We start from the raw sequence: 20,409 nt of genomic DNA, 5'->3' as shown, positions 1-20,409 counted from the left end.
GCCTGGGCGACAGAGCAAGACTTCGTCTCAAAAAAAAAAAAAAAAAAAGAATCGCACTGCGGGAGTGGGGAGGGGTTTTCAGTTTGTACCAGGGGGCCATACGGATTGGCTGTGGCCCTGAGCTCCGGAGATGATTTGAGCTGTTCATGGCTGGGGACTATGCAGGCTGAGCCCTGTGCCTCTCTTGTTTCCCCAGCCTCTAGTGAAGAATGATGGAGCTGACACCCTCATTTTGAGCCTTGCTAACTCTTGGTTAGTGGAGGCAGGTGGGAAGGGGTTAGTGCTGCAGCCAGACTAAGATAGGCCTTCCTGAGAGTGGCACGGAAAAAGCAGTTTGATGGCATCCTGGTTCCTATGTCTCTCAGAATAGGCCTTTCGCTTTCAGTCACTGGAATCTTCTGTGAGTGTGGCAAGTTTTCTTCAGAAAGTCTCACCCCTTGGCTACTTTGTTTCCTCGTGCATGTAACTTTCCAAAGATGTTCCGGAGAAGGGAGCTGGGCACATTGTTATCGGGTACATTTTAGTCGAGTCTGTAGGTAAGGATTGCCTGGGGAGCAGCGATGTCCAAGGTGGATCCACACCTCGTAGCAGGGTGAAGGGTTGCTGGTTTGTGGCATTGCAGCATTGTGCAGTTACATTATATGCTTTACATCCATCAAAGCTCAGGACCGTGCTTAGGTCATCAGAACAATTCTGTGATATGTGCAGAGTGAGAGTGTCTGATTGATTATGGCCCCAAAGACGTGGGCCGTGGGCACAGGGAGGCTTCCTGGGGCCTGCTTTTGGGCCCTCTCACATGCTTCCCACCCCCTGCCACTGGGAGCCTCTGGCTTAGGCTGCTTTTGCATCCCCAAGCCCTGCTATGAGGCTGGGTACGCCACTGGTACTGAACACATATATCTTGAGCCACTGAAAATAATCACACACAACCATTCCTCCTGGGTGCTGGATGGAAGGGGTGGAGGGACACACACAGCTGAGACCCCCTACTGAGACAAGCAGCCCCTGATCACCAATTCAGGGCACTGATGACCCTGTGAGTCCTTATGTGACAGGCCTCAGCAAAAGGGGGCGGACTGGGGGACCACAGGGCTCCACTCGGCCCTCTGCGCAGGCTTCCATCTTGTGTAGGTGGCAACACAGCCGCCACTCCTTTCCACTCCCAACCCTGGTCCAGTCCGGTCAGCAGTCCTGGGGACAGGGCCTGCTTCCTTCCCCACAGTTCCAAGGAACGTCTTCGTAGAGAGTCCCACTGGTCTGTCCGGGGTGTAGGCCCCATCGCAGTGTTTGGGAGGTGACACTAGCTGAACAGCCAGGCCTGGCTCACATCCACTCCCCACCTGATCCCCGGGGCCCAGTGCCCATCCTGGGATCCCACCCGCTGGGCTGCCTGGAGGCAGGTGGTTCCCAGAGAGCAGTCAGGGTGTGAGTGCGAGGAGGAGGAGGCGGCATTGTGCTGGCACGAGTGAAATGCCACGTGTCTACCACATGTCAGGTGTCGCAGCCACCTGGGCAGCATTCACCACTGCCTCGGCCTTCCTCTCCTCTGAGTCTTGAAAGTGGCTGGGCTGGCAGTCATGGTGGCGGTGATGTGAATGAGTTTCGTGTGCTGTGCCTCAGGGCTTCATCATGGACATAGGAAGAGACGGACAGGCCCATGCCATCAAATCAAGTGACTTCTGTGCTGGGATCTGTCCTGGGTGTTGAGGTCACATCAGTGAATACCACACATGGTCCCTGCCTTTCTGGGCCTCCTGTGCAGTTGGGGAGACAGTACACAAATAACATGCCCAGAACCTGTGTGGGCCTCAGCATCCTTGCCTGTAAAGTGAGGCTCCAGTGCCTCACTTGGGATCAGGCTGAGTCGGTGAGTGAGTGGCTGCCATCAGTGGAAGACTGGCTCAGGGGCAGGCACTGCCCAGAAGGAGATGGGACAAACTGGAGAAACAACTGGAACTGGGCAGGTGCTTCTGTCCTTGGCACAGAGGTGTCCCAGGCTGGCGGCTGTCTAAGGGGGTGGGAACCTGCCTGGGTATGTACATGAGTTGCCAGTGTCTGCGTCAGCAGGCAGGCATTCTTGGCACTGACTTTGGCAGGATATCTGTCAGCTCTGGGACCCTGGGCTGCCGCTCAGTGTTGACTTGGAGAGGTCGCTGCTCTGTCTCCTTCTCTGGACCTTTGTGGCTGCTCTGTTTCAATTTGTCCTGCTTTTTGGCTTTCTCAGTCTTTTGAGTCTTACTTTGTCCTGCCCATAACCCCCTCCAAAAGGAGTCTCTGCCTGGGTGCCCTCGCAGGCAGCCCAGTTAACACAGTGCCCCAGAGTGGAGTTAGTTCTAGGTGTGTTGGTTCCAGGGCCGTAGTTACTAAGGTGAGAAGCTGGGATTCCAGCTGGGGCTGTCTGTAAGAAGAATCCCAGAGGGGCTTGGCACCATACTTGGAGTGTCCAAGCCCAGGCCTTCACGGTGCCATTCAGCCCAAGCTCAGAACTAGCCTCCCTCCCAGCAGGGCCAGGGGCAGGTGTGATGAGGTGCCTAGGGACCTAGAGCAGGGAGGCCCTTGGAAGCACAGGTGTGTTGATAATGGAACTGAGGCCGCACCTCAGCATCAGGGTCCTTGAATGTGACCTCAGTGGAGAGGGCTTGGGCTTAGGAGTCCCAGGGCTTGAACTAGAGTTCTTCCTGGTCCTTGGCTCTCGATGTTTCCCCCAGCACAGTCTGCAGACCAGAGGCAACAAATGCCTCTTAAAATGTCCTGACACTGTGGGGTGGGGCAGGAGGGGACAGAGCCACATTTGAGAAATTGTTTGATCACCAAGGGGGTGATCTGGAGTTTGGAAACTGGAGTGAGGGTTTAGCAATCACAGCAGGATTTGGCGAAATGTCGAAGGGTCTGGAATTCAGATTGGGCGATTCCGATCAGTCACGAACCAAGCTGTTGGCAAAGCTTCCCTTAGACCAGGTCAGCGCAGCCTCTCAGGCTCTGTGCCACTGCATCTGAGGGCCCAGCTTCGAGGATGCGTTCAGGAAATAGTTGCCAACAAGTGAGTTGTGGAGGCCTACATAGGATAGGGATCCCACTTTAAAAGAAAATAATAATGAGGTGCAGGATGGAGGTGGAGTCAGGATACAGCCTGGACCTGCGTCCAGTGCTCTCACCTCAACCCCCAGAAGGGCTAACCTCACGGCATCAGAGCCCTGTGGCCTGTGGGCTGCAGGTTTGGACAGCAGTGCCTTAGGCAGGTTCTCAGTCTGCAGTCTACCTGGAGCTTGGGGGCCCAAGCAGCAAGGCCAGTACGGCTCCTGTGCCCTCTCTGCCTGAGCCGAAAAGCAGGGACCTTGCCTAGCTCTAATCTTGTCAGTTTGTGGCTTCTCTGCCTCTTTGCCAGAGGAGGAGTGAGCAAGAGAGAGCCATGTAGTCGGACACTCATTTGCAATTTCATTGAAGCATGAAATCGTTTCCTACCTTTACCAGGTAAGTAGAAAACTGACTTGGAATGGGAGGCGGCAGGGGAGTTACATACTTTTGAAAATTAAAAATGAAAAACTTTGTTGTTTAGGGTTTTTTGTTTTTCTTGGCCCCGTTACCATCAGGAAGATGGCAGCACAGGCTTTTTTAGGGGGTCAAAATGCTGGAATGCAGTTTGCGTTTTGGCCATGTTTTCTTTTTTTTTCTTTTCTTTTTCTCTTTCAGGCTTAATTCACTTTATTTTTCTTGGGTAAAAACCCTGTTGTAGCCACAGCTGGAGCCTGGGTCTTCTGCACGGAGCCTCTGGTGAGGGTCTTGACAAGGTGGTCAGTGAATTCCTGATCGGGAGACTTGTTGAATACAGTTTCCTCCCACAGGTCAGGGGGGCAGGTAGCTGTGGTCTTAGAGATGGCATCAAAAGTGTTGGCCATAATTTCTCTAGGCGTGAGTTTTGGCTGAGCCTTGAGTTCACAGTACTGAACTGGGGTCTTGGGTCATGCCGTTCACTGGACGTTAATGACAATGCTTTGGAATTCCCCTAGATTGAGCAGGCAGTGAACCTGTTTGTTGGCACAGACCATCACTCCATCACTGTGAGCACCCGGTCCCCAGGCCTGGTGGAGAAGGGCAGAGAAGGGAGGCAGGGGAGGCATCGCATTGACTCAGGGTGCTGGAGTCAATCGGGGGACCCAGGAAGCTCTGGCTGCATGTTTCTCTGCTTTGGCTGAGGCAAATCTGGATCACTTCAGTTAGCGTTCAGTATGTCCTGCTGTCGTCTTGGGCCTCTGCCTTGGTCTCGAGGGTGAGTCACTCGTGGCCCCACCTCCAGGCCATCACTTGCCCCGGCTAGGTGAAGAGCCCTGTGGAGACACCTGGATTCAGAGAACATGTCTCCACTGAGCACTTGGGCCTTGATGGCAGCTCTTGTTCCAAGGCTGGGGGGATGTCTAGCCAGTACCGCTTGGAGCCCAGCCCAGGGCAGAGCCTGCTGGGAGCAGGGAAGCGGGTACATGAGGCTCTGCTTGGGTGTCCACAGCAAACCCTGCAGGGATCAGTCACCTTGAACAGAGATCAGGCTCCAGAGCTGGACAGCCCATGTGAGAATCCTGGCTGTGGCGGTTTGGGTAGTTTCTTTGCCTCTCTGAGCTGTGGCTTCCCTAGCTTTAAAATGGGACTCACAGGAGAAGCTTCTGCAGAGGACTGTCATGAGAGTGGAATATGGTCAAAGGCACCAGTTACTTAGCACTGCCCAGACACCTGCCTGAGTCAGGAACACCGTTTGCATGTTCTCTTAACCATGGGAGGCAGCCTCAACTCTAGCTTACCTAGGGGGTGGCTCCTCTGCAGGCCAAAGATGTTTGTCCCAGAGCTGGCCCATACCCTGAGAACAAAACCAGTTTCGGCAGGGTAGGGTGAGACCCAGCCAGTCTTGCCTATGTTGTCCTTGGCAACGTGGTTGCGGGAGAGGGACTTGCTTTAGCAGAGGTGAGCAGGGAGTGGGTGGGAGGGGGCAAGGGGGCTCATGCTGAAGAGTGAGTCCTGAGAGGGCAGATGGACAGGAGGGGCTCCTCTGACCTGCGGGCTTGTTCCCCCACAGGCTGGTGCGCCATGTCGGTCAGCGTCCATGAGACCCGCAAGTCGCGGAGCAGCACGGGGTCCATGAACGTCACCCTCTTCCACAAGGCCTCCCACCCGGACTGTGTGCTGGCCCACCTCAACACGCTTCGCAAGCACTGCATGTTCACAGACGTCACGCTCTGGGCGGGCGACCGCGCCTTCCCCTGTCACCGTGCCGTGCTGGCCGCCTCTAGCCGCTACTTTGAGGCCATGTTCAGCCACGGCCTGCGGGAGAGCCGGGATGACACTGTCAACTTCCAGGACAACCTGCACCCGGAGGTGCTGGAGCTGCTGCTGGACTTCGCCTACTCCTCACGCATCGCCATTAACGAGGAGAACGCTGAGTCACTGCTGGAGGCGGGCGACATGCTGCAGTTCCACGACGTGCGGGACGCGGCCGCCGAGTTCCTGGAGAAGAACCTTTTCCCCTCCAACTGCCTGGGCATGATGCTGCTCTCGGACGCCCACCAGTGCCGCCGGCTGTACGAGTTCTCCTGGCGCATGTGCCTGGTGCACTTTGAGACGGTGCGGCAGAGCGAGGACTTCAACAGCCTGTCCAAGGACACGCTGCTGGACCTCATCTCGAGTGATGAGCTGGAGACCGAGGACGAGCGGGTGGTCTTCGAGGCCATCCTCCAGTGGGTGAAGCACGACCTGGAGCCACGGAAGGCCCACCTGCCCGAGCTCCTCCGCAGCGTGCGTCTGGCCCTGCTGCCGTCTGACTGCCTGCAGGAGGCCGTCTCCAGCGAGGCACTCCTCATGGCGGACGAGCGCACCAAGCTCATCCTAGACGAGGCCCTGCGCTGCAAGACCAGGATCCTGCAGAATGACGGCGTGGTCACCAGCCCCTGTGCCCGGCCACGCAAGGCAGGCCACACGCTGCTCATCCTGGGGGGCCAGACCTTCATGTGTGACAAGATCTACCAGGTGGACCACAAGGCCAAGGAGATCATCCCCAAGGCCGACCTGCCCAGCCCCCGGAAGGAGTTCAGCGCCTCAGCGATCGGCTGCAAGGTCTATGTGACGGGGGGCAGGGGCTCCGAGAACGGGGTCTCCAAGGACGTCTGGGTGTATGACACCGTACATGAGGAATGGTCCAAGGCGGCGCCCATGCTGATTGCCCGCTTTGGCCATGGCTCAGCTGAGCTGGAGAACTGCCTCTATGTGGTGGGGGGACACACTTCTCTGGCAGGCGTCTTCCCAGCCTCCCCTTCTGTCTCCCTGAAACAAGTGGAGAAATACGACCCTGGGGCCAACAAGTGGATGATGGTGGCCCCCTTGAGGGATGGCGTCAGCAATGCCGCAGTGGTGAGTGCCAAGCTGAAGCTCTTTGTGTTTGGAGGAACCAGCATCCACCGGGACATGGTGTCCAAGGTCCAGTGCTATGACCCCTCGGAGAACAGGTGGACGATCAAGGCTGAGTGCCCCCAGCCTTGGCGGTACACAGCCGCTGCTGTCCTGGGCAGCCAGATCTTCATCATGGGAGGTGACACAGAATTCACGGCCGCCTCGGCCTACCGCTTTGACTGTGAGACCAACCAGTGGACACGGATTGGGGACATGACCGCCAAGCGCATGTCCTGCCATGCCCTGGCTTCCGGCAACAAGCTCTATGTGGTCGGGGGCTACTTTGGGACCCAGAGGTGTAAGACTCTGGACTGCTATGACCCCACTTCAGATACGTGGAACTGCATTACCACGGTGCCCTACTCACTTATCCCCACGGCCTTTGTCAGCACCTGGAAGCACCTGCCCGCATGAGGAGCACCTGCCGAGCCCAGCCAGGTGAGCCCCTGGCAGCCCACGGCTACTCTGGATCTGGAAAGGTCATGGGGGAATGCAGTCCCACCTCCTCTCAGTCTGGGTGAAGGTCACCGTGTCTTCCAGGGAGGTCTGGGTGGGCAGCAGGTGGCTGGTGTGCTCTGGAGTCAACTCCTGGCTCTGCCTTCTATTTGCAGTTAACCTGGAGCAAATTATTCAACCAGTCTGCAGAATGGGGACAGTAACCGTAGTTAGACCAACATGGTAGTTCCCAAACATGGCTACACTTCGGAATCACCCGGGGACATTTTGACGTGCCATGTGGAGCACAGGTCAACCTGCAGAGTCTGAGGGTGCAGTCTCCACACAAGCCTGCTCTTACTTTTGACACCAGGTGCAACAAAGAGGGCCTCCCAAACCACCCTTGGTCAATTTTGCCAGAAGGACTTAGAGAAGTCGCTGAAGGCTGCTACGCTTACAGTTACAGTTTATTACAGGGAAAGATACAGATTAAGATAAGCCAAGGGAAGAGACATGTACTAAGGCAGAGTTCAGGAGAACGGCCCCCTCCCCATGGAATCAGGACAGTGTTACTCTCCTGGCACTGATGAGTAATGATATGTATGAAGATTGCCACCCAGGCCTGGGCACGGTGGCTCATGCCTATAATCCCAGCACTTTAGGAAGGTTGAGGTGGGCAGATGACTTTGAGCCTCGTGCAAGACCAGCCTGGGCAACGTTCAAAGTCAGTCCTGGCTGGGCGCGGTGGCTCACGCCTGTAATCCCAGCACTTTGGGAGGCCAAGGCAAGTGGATCACAAGGTCAGGAGATCGAGACCATCCTGGCTAACACAGTGAAACCCCGCCTCTACTAAAAATACAAAAAATGAGCCAGGCATGGTGGTGCACACCTGTAATCCCAGCTACTCGGGAGGCTGAGGTAGGAGGATCACTTGAACTTGGGAGGTGGAGCTGCAGTGAGCCAAGATCATGCCACTGTACTCCAGCCTGGGCAACAGAGTGAGACTCCGTCTCAAAAAAAAAAAGATTGCCAACCGGGTATGACATCCATGTCTAAATGGTGGAGTCCCCCCAAAAACTGTAAACACCAAAGCCTGCGGAACAGACAGCCTTGGTTTGAGTGCTGTTTCTCTTGGGGGCAGCTGTATGCTCACCAGCGTGCAAGGGATGGGGAGAAGTCCTTCCTCAAAACCAGCAGGCGTCTAGCTTAAGCGAGGTCATCCTCGCGGGCCTTGGAGCAGGGCTTCCTGCAGAGCGAGTGTCCGTGGGTTGCTGCCACGCTGTCACTGTGTGGAATCGCTGTGAAAACAGATGACACACAAGGCACTCTGTGGGAGGTGATGGTGGGACAGAGACACTGGGAGCAACTGGAGCCAGGCCCTGCAGACCCTGCAGTGAGGGGAAGGAACGGACGGGAGGAACGTCTCATCTGGTGCTGGTTTAATCTCCTGAGAAGCTGGGCTGGGGGCAGGGTCTTCCCGCAGCAAATAGGGGCAGGATCGGCGTGAGGTCCTGCCCTGAGAGAGGGTATCTCGGCCAGCCTGGCCGGGTACTGGGGTAGATGCCAGAGAAGGGTTTTGTGCCCAACATGCTTTCTGTGGTTAGGCGTGGGAAAGGCCAGGGTGTGTGCCACTAGTCCTTGGCCATTCTCCCGGCTCCTGCTTTCCTGGGCCCTCACCCCTGGGATCGGGGCAGGAGATCCCTGGGTGCACTCTACCTCCAGCACAAGAAGGGACTGTGGAAGATGAGCTTTCCTGCCGGAGGGAGCCGAGCCGCTTCCCACGATCCTGCAGCGCTGGGTGGTGGCACTGGTCCCTGTGTGTGGGCTCAGCTTCGGGTCATAGGATCCTTGTCAGGAGCTGGCCCAAGCTGAAAAATTAATTTCCTCAGTGAGCCAGCGGCTGCTGATACAAATGCTGAAAGCTGTACCCAGTGAAGGCAGTCACTCTTAGCTGGGGTTGCTTCTCAATGGAAGCTGTTGGCTCAGCCGCTAACTCAGACCCAGCCAAGCCTTCGAGTCCATAAGGGGACACGGTGGCAGGCAAGGAGGGCCCAAGAACAAGCATCAGGCTGGTGAACATAGAGTGTTTGGGCTCACAGAGGCCAGCCTGAATAGGAACACTGCTTTTCTTTCTTTTTTTTTTTTTTTTTTTGAGACAATCTCACTCTGTCACCCAGGCTGGAGTGCAATGGTGTGATCTCGGCTCACTGCAACCTCCACCTCTCAGGTTCAAGCAATTCTCGTTCCTCAGCCTCTTGAGTAGCTGGGATTACAGGTGCGTGCCACCACATCTGGCTTGCTTTTCTCTTTTACAGCTTTTCTGTTTTCTTTTTTTTTTGAGACGGAATCTTGCTCTTCTCCCCCAGGCTGGAGTGCAATGGCACGATCTCGGCTCCCTGCAACCTCCGCCTCCTTGGTTCAAGCGATTCTCCTGCCTCAGCCTCCTGAGTAGCTGGGACTACAGGTGCCCACCAGCACGCCCAGCTAATTTTTGTATTTGTAGTAGAAACGGGGTTTTACCATGTTGGCCAGGCTGGTCTCAAGCTCCTGACCTCAGGTGATCCACCCACCTCAGCCTCCCAAAGTGCTGGGATTACAGGTGTGAGCCACTGCGCCCGGCATTCTTTTTTTAATCTATTCCCTTTGGAGAAAAATCAGACCTGCCAAATTTCTTGATTCCCTGAGGAGATTCCAAGAGGATACTGGCATTTGCTCACTAATTCCCTGTTGCTGTCCCCTAGGTCATTTAGGAACCTGGGGAATGTTGCCTGTGGGAATGGAGGTGCCTCCCACCCCAGGCCAGCCGGGATGGGCAGGATGAGGGGCCCATGCTGCTGGCCTCAGGCAGCTAAGACCATCTCTGGTCTGAGCCTCCAGACCAGAGACTGCCCCCTGCCTACCCTCCAGGTTGGAGGCTCCCTCTCACCTGGCCCTGCCCTGTCAGCTGGACTTGGTGAACTCTCCCAGGGATTACTCTGATCTCAGGGACCCTGGAAGGGGAGTATGCATGGTGTCTTGGTTGTGACTTTCTGGCTGCTTCACCCTGGACTGGCTCAGCTTCTCCATCTGGACAACGAGTGGAAATCGTATTCCTCATAGCACTTGAAGAGAGATCAAATGATTGCCAGTTTCAGAAGCAGCTTTAAAAGGGGTGGCGATGGAGGACAGGGAGATGCTGATGATGATGGTTTTGGGGTGCTGTGGGCCTCTAGATGTCCCTGCTCAGCCCCTCCCTCTGAAAGGCCTGTCCACCCATGACTGCTGTTCCTCGGCGGGCACTTGCCCTGTGCCCACTGGAGTCGTCCTCAGTCTGTAATGGGCTTGCTGTCATCAGCTCCATTTAGGGATGAGGAAGCAGACACACAGGACTGAGCCAGTCCCAGACCTGATGGGGTAGCTACTTCCAGACCCTGTCATCCCAGAGCCATGTCCCCAAGGCGTTCTGGGCTGTGTGCTTCCTCGGCTGCGGCGCTGAGTCCAGGTTGCTCTTAAGCTTCTGCCATTGCCCTGCATTCCAGCTGCTTCCTTCTCATGGGCCTGGCAGCGACCCAGAGACACTCCGGCAGCCCCTCCTCGCCTGAGGCCGCCCCAGTCCCGTGGCTTCTGTCCCCTCACTATGTCCCTGGGTTGTTCCCATGCTCTGCAAAGCCCCTCCTGTCCAGCTTCTGCCTGGACAGCTCAGTGTCCGAGTTCTCTTCAAAGGCAGGGAGTGAGTTAGGCTCTCCACAGAAGGGCCTGCAGCACGGAGGCCGACACCCGGGCATGCCTGGCCTTTCCCAGGTCCCCAGGAGGTGGAACCACAGTGGCTGCAGGCAGAGCTCTTGCTGCTCAGGCAGCCATTGCAGAGCTGTCAGGGCTGAGCCAGAGGAGAGCCCTCAACTCAGGCAGCCGCAGACGGGGCCTGTGATGTGGCTCTGAGTGGGAGGGGCCGAGCCCTGGAACCAGACAAGGCTCACGGGGAGCTGGGTGGAGTGCCCTTGACAGGGACGGGGCCAGGGAGGGTGGAAACAAAGCACGCCTGCCGCCTCCCCCACGTGGTGGGTGCTCCTGGTGACCATGGCACTTCTCACTGAGCACCACTGCCTGCAGCCCCAACCAGCGCATCGGCCACCTAGAGTGTCCTCTGGCAGTGCCTGGGCCCGAGATGGCTTCTGTGGCCACCCCACTCCCCACGTTCCCCGCCCTGACTCTGCTCTCCCAGGCAGCAGCGGGGATCAGGGTGCTGGTGAGAAGTCCAGCTCTCGCTCGTCCCCACAAGCATGGCTGAGTGTCCTGCCTCCATGCTGGGCCCAACTGCCCCTGTCCTTGGAGGCCCCTTTCCGTCCATCCTGCAAGACTCTGACATAAGCTTCAGAAGTCACCAGGAGGTCCCCTGCACACTGTGGCCTCTGCACCCCAGATGATGGCCCCTGTTTGTCCACAAGCATTTGTGTTCCCTCTCCTGGCCGCTTGTTGGAACTCGTCGTAGGTGTGAGCATCTGCATCGAGTCCCCTGTCATTCCCACAGCCGTTTGTCATAGGTCTTGCTGTTACAGGGCACCCGCTGGGACTCTGAGAGGGGGGACAGTTGGCATCATATGAACAGCGAGTCAGGGCTGGAGCAGGACTTGAGCCCTGAGTGTGCTGGGGAGCTGGCCACGGGCATCTTCACATCTGCGCCCTTGGCACAGAGCACAGGCTTGGCCAGCAGCTGCCCAGAAGCGGCGGGGAATTGCTGAGCTGGAACCTGAGTGACCTCCAGGGCAGCCCCTTGCTCCAGTGTTGCGGTTGGACCCACAGCCTAGGGGATAGTAGCCAGTGGCCACAGGAGGCCCCGTTACCCACTAAGGGTGCTCTTGCTGTGAACATTCTCTCCTTTTCTTTCTCTCCCACTGGGTACCCCCTACTCCAGGCCCTTTAAGGCGCAGCCCCCCAACCCTTCTCTCCCACTTGCCTCCAGCATGGGGGGCTGCCGAATGCAAGGCAGGCGTCCAGCTGCCGACAGCTTGTCTTCTCTTCACAGGTGTTTTTGGGGCCTGGCCACTGGGGTGCAGGGCAGGGCTCATTAATCCACCGTGGGCTCTGTCACTGCTGCAGGAGGCACAGTGCGGCACGTTCTCTCCTGTCTTAAAAGAAGTTGCTACAGATGGGAAATCCCAGAGCACAGGCCTGAGGGTTTCTGCCAGCCTCGAGGGTTGGGCCTGGCTAAGCGAGTGCCCAGGACGGAGTCCATCTGTCCAGGCGTCAGCAGTCATTCGTTCCTGTGCCAGCCTGGGGGATAGAGCACCGTCCCACCCTCGACGGGGCAGGCTGAGTCCAGCGGGGCAGGCCCTGCACCAACAACCCACAGGGCACACGTCGGCCAGGGCCTGCCGCACACAGGAAGTGCAGGGCGGCCGCTGACCCCTGTCCCCTCTGCAGGCTGGAGGGTTAGCCCGTTTCACAGATGAGGCGGCCAGGCCCAGGGAGCACCTGCCAAAATTTAAAGGGCCCAGCCTGAGAGGGAACACAGGAGCCTGGCCCCGAGGCTCCCCAAGCCCCATGCTTCTGGCTGTCATCTGTATTCCTCTCGGCAACTCAGGGTGCCCTGGGGGACACCCCCAGGTAGGTGGGGTGGCTGTTCCAGGTAATGGGCCTTGCCCTGAAGGGACCCCATGTCAGCATGTGGCGTGCTGGGACGGGGCCAAGACCGGGCAGCCAGGCCCCAAAGGTTTGGGTTTGCTATGTTAGAGCACCTCAGGATGGTTAGGGCCCCTGTGACCCCAGCTTCACACTTGTGAGGAGCTTGAAGGGATTTGGGGGCCTCCTCAGTCACCCAACCCAGCCTCTGTATCTGGAAACAACTTGGCCACCTGGGGAGGGCAGACTTCCTGCAGAGCAGCCTTCAGAGAGCGGAGGGCCCAGCACTGAGGGACGGAGAGGTGTGCCCCACTTAAAGGGGACAGTCCCATGGAGCCTCAGTGCTGGCTTCAGTGTTTTAATTGAAATGTTACTAAGGTTACTTAGATACACACAAGCATACAACTAGTAAAGCCCCTTATGTTCTTGTTCCTACACAACTGTAAAACTAACACGTACAGGTTAAATACAGCCAAAGCCAAAAACCCCAGACAGCGTCACCATTAGTCACTGCTTTGCTGAGGCCCCTTGCCTCGTGGAGTGGATGAACTCGCAGGGTTGCTAGAGTGCTCTGCCTGCCTGCGCCCCCCTGTGTAAGAAGGCTCACCTTTTCCCCTTTCAGGGCTTCGGAGTTGTATGTGAGAGGGAACTTCTATGAGGGGAATTGGCTCACTTGGTGATGGAGGCTGAGAAGCCCCATGATAGGCTGCAAGCTGCAGAACCAGGAGAGCCGGGGCAGTCCTCAGCCCAACTACAAAGAACCAAGAGCCTGGGGTGGGGATGGGGTGGTGGGCAGCAAGTCTCAGAGGCCAGAGGACCTGGAGCTCTGATGCCCGGTGGCAGAGAACAACCTAGCTCCAGAAGAAAGAAACCTGAATTCCCGTTTCCTTAGCTTTTTATTCTACCAGGGCCCCAGCCCATCCTGTTGTGCTCACCTGCACTAAGGGCAGATCTTCCCCACCCGGGCCACGGCTCTGACGCTGGTTGCCTCTGGAAGCACCCACACAGACTCACCGGGGCGGCCCAGCCGTTCGAATCAAGTGCCAGGCCGCCTGGGTTTCCCTTCCAGAAAAGGGCCAGGCTCCATGCCTGCTGCAGCACGGAGAATACGTAATGCGTCCCCGGCGTCTGGGTATCCCCGAATCCAATCAAGTTGACACCTGAGTCATCCGAGCGTGGCAGATGAAAGCAGGCCTGGGGTGCCTGAATCATCGGACTGCGCTGCTGGCGAATGGTGGATCTGGTGTTGTCATGCCCAAGCCTCATGGGCAGCTGCCTCATTGTCATTTTGTTTCAGATCAGGTCAGAACAAAACAATGTGGCCACTGATTGATTTTCTCTCTTTCTCCTCCTTCCACAGCCCGCGGCCCTCAGTGTCACAGCGTGGCCTTGGCTTATGTGCCACAGCGGGAGCTGAGCGGGTCCTGGACCAGCTCTCCGAGAGGTGGAAGGGGCCCCGCCAGCTCTGGGGAGCAGCAGCCTTGGGCTGTTCGGAGCTTTAGGCACAAGAAGAGAAGCATCTCTTGCATCTGTGCCCCTGGGGGCCTCTTCAGCTTTGCAGTGGTTTATAGGAAGACATACCTCCCAGAGGGTCATGGACTGCCACCAGGACTGACCCTGGCGTCGGGGAGAAGGACACTTGCAGAGCGTGGAGATCACCTGTTTGGCAGGTCCTGGACTGGGGCCGGGCCGGAGGGACGGGGAGGAGCCCCGGGTGGCTTTCGGGGCTGCAGCACCGCCACACATGCTTTCCCTCCCGGCCCGCCCTGCTGGGGCACTCCTGCCACCTGTAGATGGTGTCCCAGGCCTGGGAAACCAGGTTCCCAGGGGTTGAGACCAGAAGGTTGATAAGCAGAGAACCCAGGACAGATTTTATAAGGTGTAGAAACTGCAGGGGGGTGCTCAGTGACATCCATGAGGCAATAAGGCTAATTGCCTTATTTGCTAATAAGGGCAAAGGACACCCAGACCTCCAAGGTTTGTGGGCCCCTGCCACAAAGCTGTAAGTCCCAGCCCACCCACTCAGGGCCTTGCCCAGTGCTGTGGCCTGGTGGGGACACAGATGCTCTGGCCACTCAGTGGAGCTGGGCCTGCAGCAGACTCAGGACTCCGAGTGCCCTGGGGTCACCCCTCACATCCCCTCCTCAGAGCCCGCCCTGAGAGGCAGCAGTGACCCCCGTGGTACACACCTGCCAACAGCACTGCGGGCTTCCCCCCAGGAGACCACGCTGCCCTCCAAGACCAGGGGCAGCTGTGAGCTGGGATAGCAGAGGGACCCCAGGGAGTCCCCTGCCTACCCCACCAGGGCCGCATCCATTTCAGTTTGGGAGACAGTGATGGGGCCCTCACCATCCTCTTGCATCTATCTTGGCCCCCGTTTGCTCCCTGAGCTCCAAGATAAGGATGGCCGTGAGAGAACTGCTGAACATGTGTTCACTGCTGTCACCTCCTGAGTCCCTGGGGTCCCTCAGCAGAACCTCCCTACACCTGGGCTGTGGAGAGGTTGGTGCCTGTCAGTGACCATCCTAATGCCTCTCTCTCACTCCTAACCCCCTGTTTGAGGGGGAGGGGTGTGGGTGCCTTGACGGGGCTGGGTAGGGTGTCCACACTTGTGGCTTCCCAGGCACCTGCAGTGTGAACACTGCTTGACTGGCTCAGGGTTAGGGCTACACAGGGGGCTGTGCCACAAACCAGTGACTTAAGCAGCCCTGAGCGTCCCCATGCCTTGGTGCGGATCCTGGAGGCCTCTTGGGGGTGGGACCTTTGGGCAGGGTTTGCCCACTGATGTGTCTCCCACCATGGGGCACTGGCTACACGGGGCTCCTTGGACCCTGTAGACCCCGCAGACCCCGCCTGTGTCGGGCCGGTTGCTCGAAGACACTTGGCTGTGGTCCCCGGGGATGGCTTTGCTGGCACACTCAGGAGCCCGGCCACGGGGCTGCAGGGAGTGCACCTGGACCCGTGGCGTTGCTTCATTGAGATAAAAAAACACTTACCACATAGTACAAAGGATGGGCCATGGTGCTTTCCCCGAAAGTTGTGTTGAGTTTTTACCAGTTTCCTAACTTAATAAAAAGAGTTGAGAAAATTCTTTGCCTTCCTTGTGTGCTGGGATCGGTGTCGGAGACATTGCTGTTGGCTGCCTTCGGTCCTGTCCCACCAGCCAAGGCTCAGGCCTGCCTGCTGGCGTCCGCTCCTCTCATGAGCTGGGAAGGGGGACCCACCCGGATGAGAGGTCTCCCCATTCCTGTCTCCTCCTGAAGTTACTTTAGAAGCCGTGAAGTTGATTCCGTGGAGAGCCCTGATCCTGTCTGCCCCTCCTCTTGAGGCGATTCTCTCCTGGAAACTAGTAGATAGAAGCTGGGAACGTCACTCCATCCACTCGGAAAGGCAGAACGTCCAGCTGATGCTCCTTGGTCTGAAAATAACCCAAGTGCCATTCAGAGGGGCAAAATGGCTGCAGGAGGCAGCTCTGCGGTCTGAGCGCCAGCTCACAGCACCCTTGTGCCCGTTGGTTGCGCTGTGGGTCCCGGTCTACCTGCCCTCCTTGTGCGTTTTCATAGTCACCATGAACCTCATGAGCTCAAGCATATGCCCGCGGGGTAAACATCGTGTTCTGTGCTTTGTGGTCTCACCTTCAGGCGCCCCTCAGACAGCGGGCAGCCCAAGAAGGCCATGCTGTGGCGCAGCCTGCGTGCGGGGTGGCTGTGCTGTGAGCGGGAACCCGGAGGTACCCCAGCACGGTGGCTCTCAGCGGCGGCTTCCATGGTGCTCCGTGGTGTGCTGGCCCACAAAATCCAAATGGCGCCTTCACAGTGTAGTGTAAGAAGTGCTCTGATGCTGGCGTAGGGGCATGACGTCACATTCCTTAGAAAATGGAATGATCTTGAGTGGGTTTGTCTCAGAGGTGAGTATGGTGTGTGTACAAGGGCCAAGAGCAGAGAGGGCCTCGTCCCTCCCCCTGCCCAGAGGTGCAGCCCTGGGAGGGGCATCCTAGGACTCGCCCGGCACTGTCCGCTCCTGCAGCAGTGGTGGGGACCACAGGTGAACGCCACCACTTCCATACAGGCCTGAGCGCTTCACTCTGGCCAGCGCTTCACATCCAAAGCCAGAAGTTGGCTCCAGCCAGAGTCCTGTGAGTACAGCTCAGACAGCAGCAGAGGTGAAGTTCCCTGTCACGCAGTCACAGGGTGAGTGTGAGCCGGCCGTGGCCCACTGGGCGCCAGCGTTGCACCCCACCCCCTCCCTCCCTGCTCTGCCGTCTTCCATGCAACGCAGCAGTTTCCTGGTCCACCCTGGCCATCCCAGCCCCGGCTGTCCCATCTGCATTCCAGCCAGTGGGAAGGGGAGGAGAGAAAGTGATGGGCAAGCCTGTTTTAAGGGCATGGCCCAGAAGTTGCACCATAACTTCTGCATTCTCCCAGCAGTAGAACTCAGTCACATCCATGCCTGACTGCGAGCGGGACTGGAAAGTGCCCCGAGGAAACTCCAGGACTCCAACACAACTAAAGGGAGCATAGATATTAGACAGGTAGCAGCCTCTTCCTCTACATGTTGGGTCAGGGGTGGAAGGAACCTGGGCACACTTCCCTGCCTCCAGCTTCTCTGGGAGCATGCAGAGCCACCGTCTGCCAAGATCCTGGCTCTTGTCAAACCCCTCTTGTCGAGCAATTGTCAAGCCCCGATTGTGTGCTGCTCACTAGCCAGTGCTTTGCATAATTACCTCCTTTAACCTTCGCAGTGACCCCCGGAGGTAGACATTCTTGGCCTCTTCTTGCCGATGAAGAAATGGGCCCAGAGGTCACAGTAACTTGCCCAAGGTCTCATTCTAGTAGGAGGAGGAGGAGGCAACACAGTGGCAACTGACAGAATGTGGACTCTGGAGCTAGGCCCACCTGGGTTTGGGTTCAAGCTCTCATGTATGGCTCTCATGTATGGACAAGCTTGGTTAAACCACTTGATTCTCTGATACGGGCTTAATGATAGCAGGGTTAAGCGTTGAGGTCGAGTTCCATAAAGCACCAAACACCATGACCAATGCCCAGATAGCCCGTTACACGGGGAGAATGGCCGCCACATTGCAGCAGTGGAACTGGGATTTGAAACCGAGCCATATGCTACATTGTGGGGGCTGGGAGTGGTGTTGCTTCCAGTCATTACCCAGAAGGCCTAGCTCCATGTTCCTTGGCCTCCCAGGGGTCAGACTGAGTCTGGGACAGGGCTTGGGGAGGGGAGAAGCCACCCTCCCCATCAGTGACGGGGCAAGGCCTCTCTGGAAACTTTGGGCCCGAGACGGCCAGTGGAGCTTTCCTTGGTTGTGCCTGATGCAGGAAAGAAAATAGGCCATCTTGGAGGCTTTGGCATCCTGAGAGCCTGCCTGGGGGGACTGTCAAGTTGCCAAGGGCAAGGAGAGGGTAGCCAACTGCCTCCTCCACCTGGCTGTTCAGCCAGGTCTCCCTGCCTTCAAAGGACACTTCTTTGGCCAGGAACTGACAAGAATGAGCCCAGAGTCATTCACCCCAAGGGTGTGTGGCAGCCGCCCCTTGCTCAACACCCAAGGCTGTAAATCCTAGCGGGGAAAAGAAGCAGCCTCTTCAGAAGCAATCGTCTAATGAGCGCAGCTTGCAAAGAACCTCGGTTCTTCTGGATCATCACTGGGGGGATATTTTGCAGAGTAAGAAACTAGCATGCCCCATCCATCATGGCCCCGCCCCGGCCCCAGTCCCAGCCCGGATGGATCTGCCCGGCCTCTCCTTCAGGAGGTGGAAGTTACGGCTGAATTATGGACGAGGTGGTCTCTTCCACCTTGAAGAGACCATGAAGGTGACCGGCCCCCAGCTCCTCTTCTGCCCTCAGGCCCAGCCCTACCTGACATGCAGCTTGTCCTGCTCATGGTACCTGCAGAGGTTCAGGCCCTGCCCAGGGAGCCAGGGTGATTCGGGTGAATTTCCCAGAGTGGGCACAATATTGTCCTGCGTTTTCCTTTGCCTTGTTGGGCTTTGGGATGTGGCTCTGCCTCACTGAGGGTCAAGGAAAAGCCTAGAATAGGCCGCAGGCTTCTTAACTTGGGATTTGGGATCAAATTCAGGGGATCCATGCACTTGGGTGGGAGAAAAATGACACATTTATTTTCACTAACCTCTGACTGAGGTTAGTGATCAAGTGATCCGCACGCCTCAGCCTCCCAAAGTACTGGGATTAGAGAGCCACCTCGCCTAGCCCAAGGTCGCTGTTGAGGTCACCATTTTAAAGCCGAGGAAACACGCTCAGCATGGCAGTAGAAGCTCTGGCGGTTTCTGTGTGTCTGGCCCCAGCTGCCCAGGCCCCCTGAACCCGAGGGGCCTTACTCTGGCCCTGGGATTGGCCTGGGTTTGGAACCTGGCACTCGGGACCCTGAGGGTTTGCAGCAGTAGGGGAGCAGTGGCTTTTTTGAGTTGAATTGAGTAGGGCTGGACTCCTTTTCTGTCCTTTCTGCAGGTAAAGGAGATGAGCAGTGTTGCTCTGGTACCCAGAGACGCTTCCAGGCACTCCTGGGTTGCACGATAGATTACGTAATTCTACTGATGGGCACCAGCTCCATGCCAGGCCCCAGGGCTCCAAAGCCATTTCCAGGTAGACTCATCACAGCTTTCCCACTCAGCTTGCAGGGCTGGTGGGGAACCAGGGAAGTTAGGAGCAAGAGAGACACATCCCGCCAAGCCCACCCTGTGGTGGCTCTACCAGCGTCAGGACCGCAGAGCGAACAGGACTGCACAGTCTTATCCTGACCACGTGCATTCAGGAGAAATGCAGGCTCCAAGAGCAAGTACCATGAATGGCTTCACCACAGCTGCGCTTTCTTCACATTGGCTCCTGTGAGCTTCCGCAAAGCTTCCAAAGCTGGCCCCGCTTCTCTCCCCTCTGCAGAGTGAACATTGAGGTGCTCTGTGTCTCTCATCTGTACAGCCCTAACTAGGGCCTCATCAAAGACTAGCGAGGAGCAGGTCCTGTCTCTTCCTCTCTCCGCCTCCCCACTTCCTATGGAGAATAGTGAGATTTTTAAAACGAGAGTTGAAGCCATACCGAAAAGCCTGGCGCTGTTAAATGCAGCTGTGACATTTGCCTGAGAGAGGTGACCAGTCTGCAGGGGGTGGGGGTTCAGCTCCCAGTCTGCCCTCCAAGCTGGTGTTGCCAGCTGTGGCTGCCTCTTTGCTGTAGGCCTGTGCGGTCCCTGCCACGCCTGTCTCCTCCTCCCAGCAGGAGTGTGAGCTCTGCGCTGCGGTCAAGGCCAGACCTTGGCAGCCCATGTGCTTGGCTCCCCCAGCTTAGCCTCAGGATGTGGGTCCTCAGTTTGCACTGTGCAGCATCGGGGGCCACACTGCAGTCAAGCCAGCTGGGTACAAACGGCAGCTCTTCCTCTACTCGGCGGCCCTCCTCGGGAAGGTCCCTCTGCCCCTGCGACTTCATTTCCTCATTCATAACAAAGAAACATGGAACAGATTATATTGCTTGTTGTAAGAATTGAAGTAAATCGGGTAAAGGGGCTACTAGATTTCCGTCAACAATGTCCATTTCCTTTGCCCCATATACGTTTCCAGCTTGAGTAAAGAGTGTGTGTGTGTGTGTATGTAAAAATTGAAGAAAGCATTCCAGCTTTTCTGGGGAGCTGAAGGCAATTTCAATAAAAATACATGTTTCTGGCCGGGTACGGTGGCTCATACCTATAATCCCAGCACTCTGGGAATCTAAGTCAAGTGGATCACTGGAGGTCAGGAGTTTGAGACCAGCCTGGCTAACATGGTGAAACCCCCGTCGTGGCAGGCGCTTGTAATCCCAGCTACTCAGGAGGCTGAGGCAGGAGAATCGCTTGAACCCAGGGGGCAGAGGTTGTAGTGAGCCGAGATTGCACCACTGCACTCCAGCCAGGGTGACAGAGTGTGACTCTGTCTCAAAACAAAAAACAACAAC

The 20,409-nt window shown here is 57.1% G+C and overlaps 1 protein-coding gene and 1 long non-coding RNA gene across 7 annotated transcripts in view; both read left to right on the top strand.

The window, feature by feature from the left end:
* Positions 1 to 15,553, top strand: part of KLHL25 (kelch like family member 25) — a 36,850-nt gene extending 21,297 nt beyond the window's left edge. For 2 of the 6 annotated variants that reach the window (XM_023187209.2, XM_023187213.3), the window contains exons 2-3: positions 5,063 to 6,867; positions 13,823 to 15,553. In XM_023187209.2, coding sequence (XP_023042977.1) covers positions 5,074 to 6,843 — 1,770 coding nt within the window. In that variant the 5' untranslated portion in view covers positions 5,063 to 5,073 and the 3' untranslated portion in view covers positions 6,844 to 6,867; positions 13,823 to 15,553. Of the gene's footprint in view, positions 1 to 58; positions 4,268 to 4,979; positions 6,868 to 13,822 lie in introns of those variants that run through there. The other 4 variants (XM_023187212.2, XM_023187211.2, XM_023187210.2 and 1 more) reach the window with 4 other exon arrangements.
* Positions 15,554 to 16,150: 597 nt separating this feature from the next.
* On the top strand, positions 16,151 to 19,963 carry LOC113219934. The gene is made up of 6 exons (XR_003306936.2): positions 16,151 to 16,369; positions 16,531 to 16,652; positions 16,887 to 16,993; positions 18,940 to 19,074; positions 19,244 to 19,381; positions 19,660 to 19,963. It is a non-coding gene; the product is annotated as an uncharacterized LOC113219934 (long non-coding RNA).
* The last annotated feature ends 446 nt before the right edge of the window (positions 19,964 to 20,409 follow it).

Source organism: Piliocolobus tephrosceles, chromosome 6 (genome assembly GCF_002776525.5).
Source record: "Piliocolobus tephrosceles isolate RC106 chromosome 6, ASM277652v3, whole genome shotgun sequence".
Taxonomy (NCBI): Eukaryota; Metazoa; Chordata; class Mammalia; order Primates; family Cercopithecidae; genus Piliocolobus; species Piliocolobus tephrosceles.
Note: the sequence above shows the minus strand (reverse complement) of the source record. Positions and strands in the feature narration are given on the sequence as shown.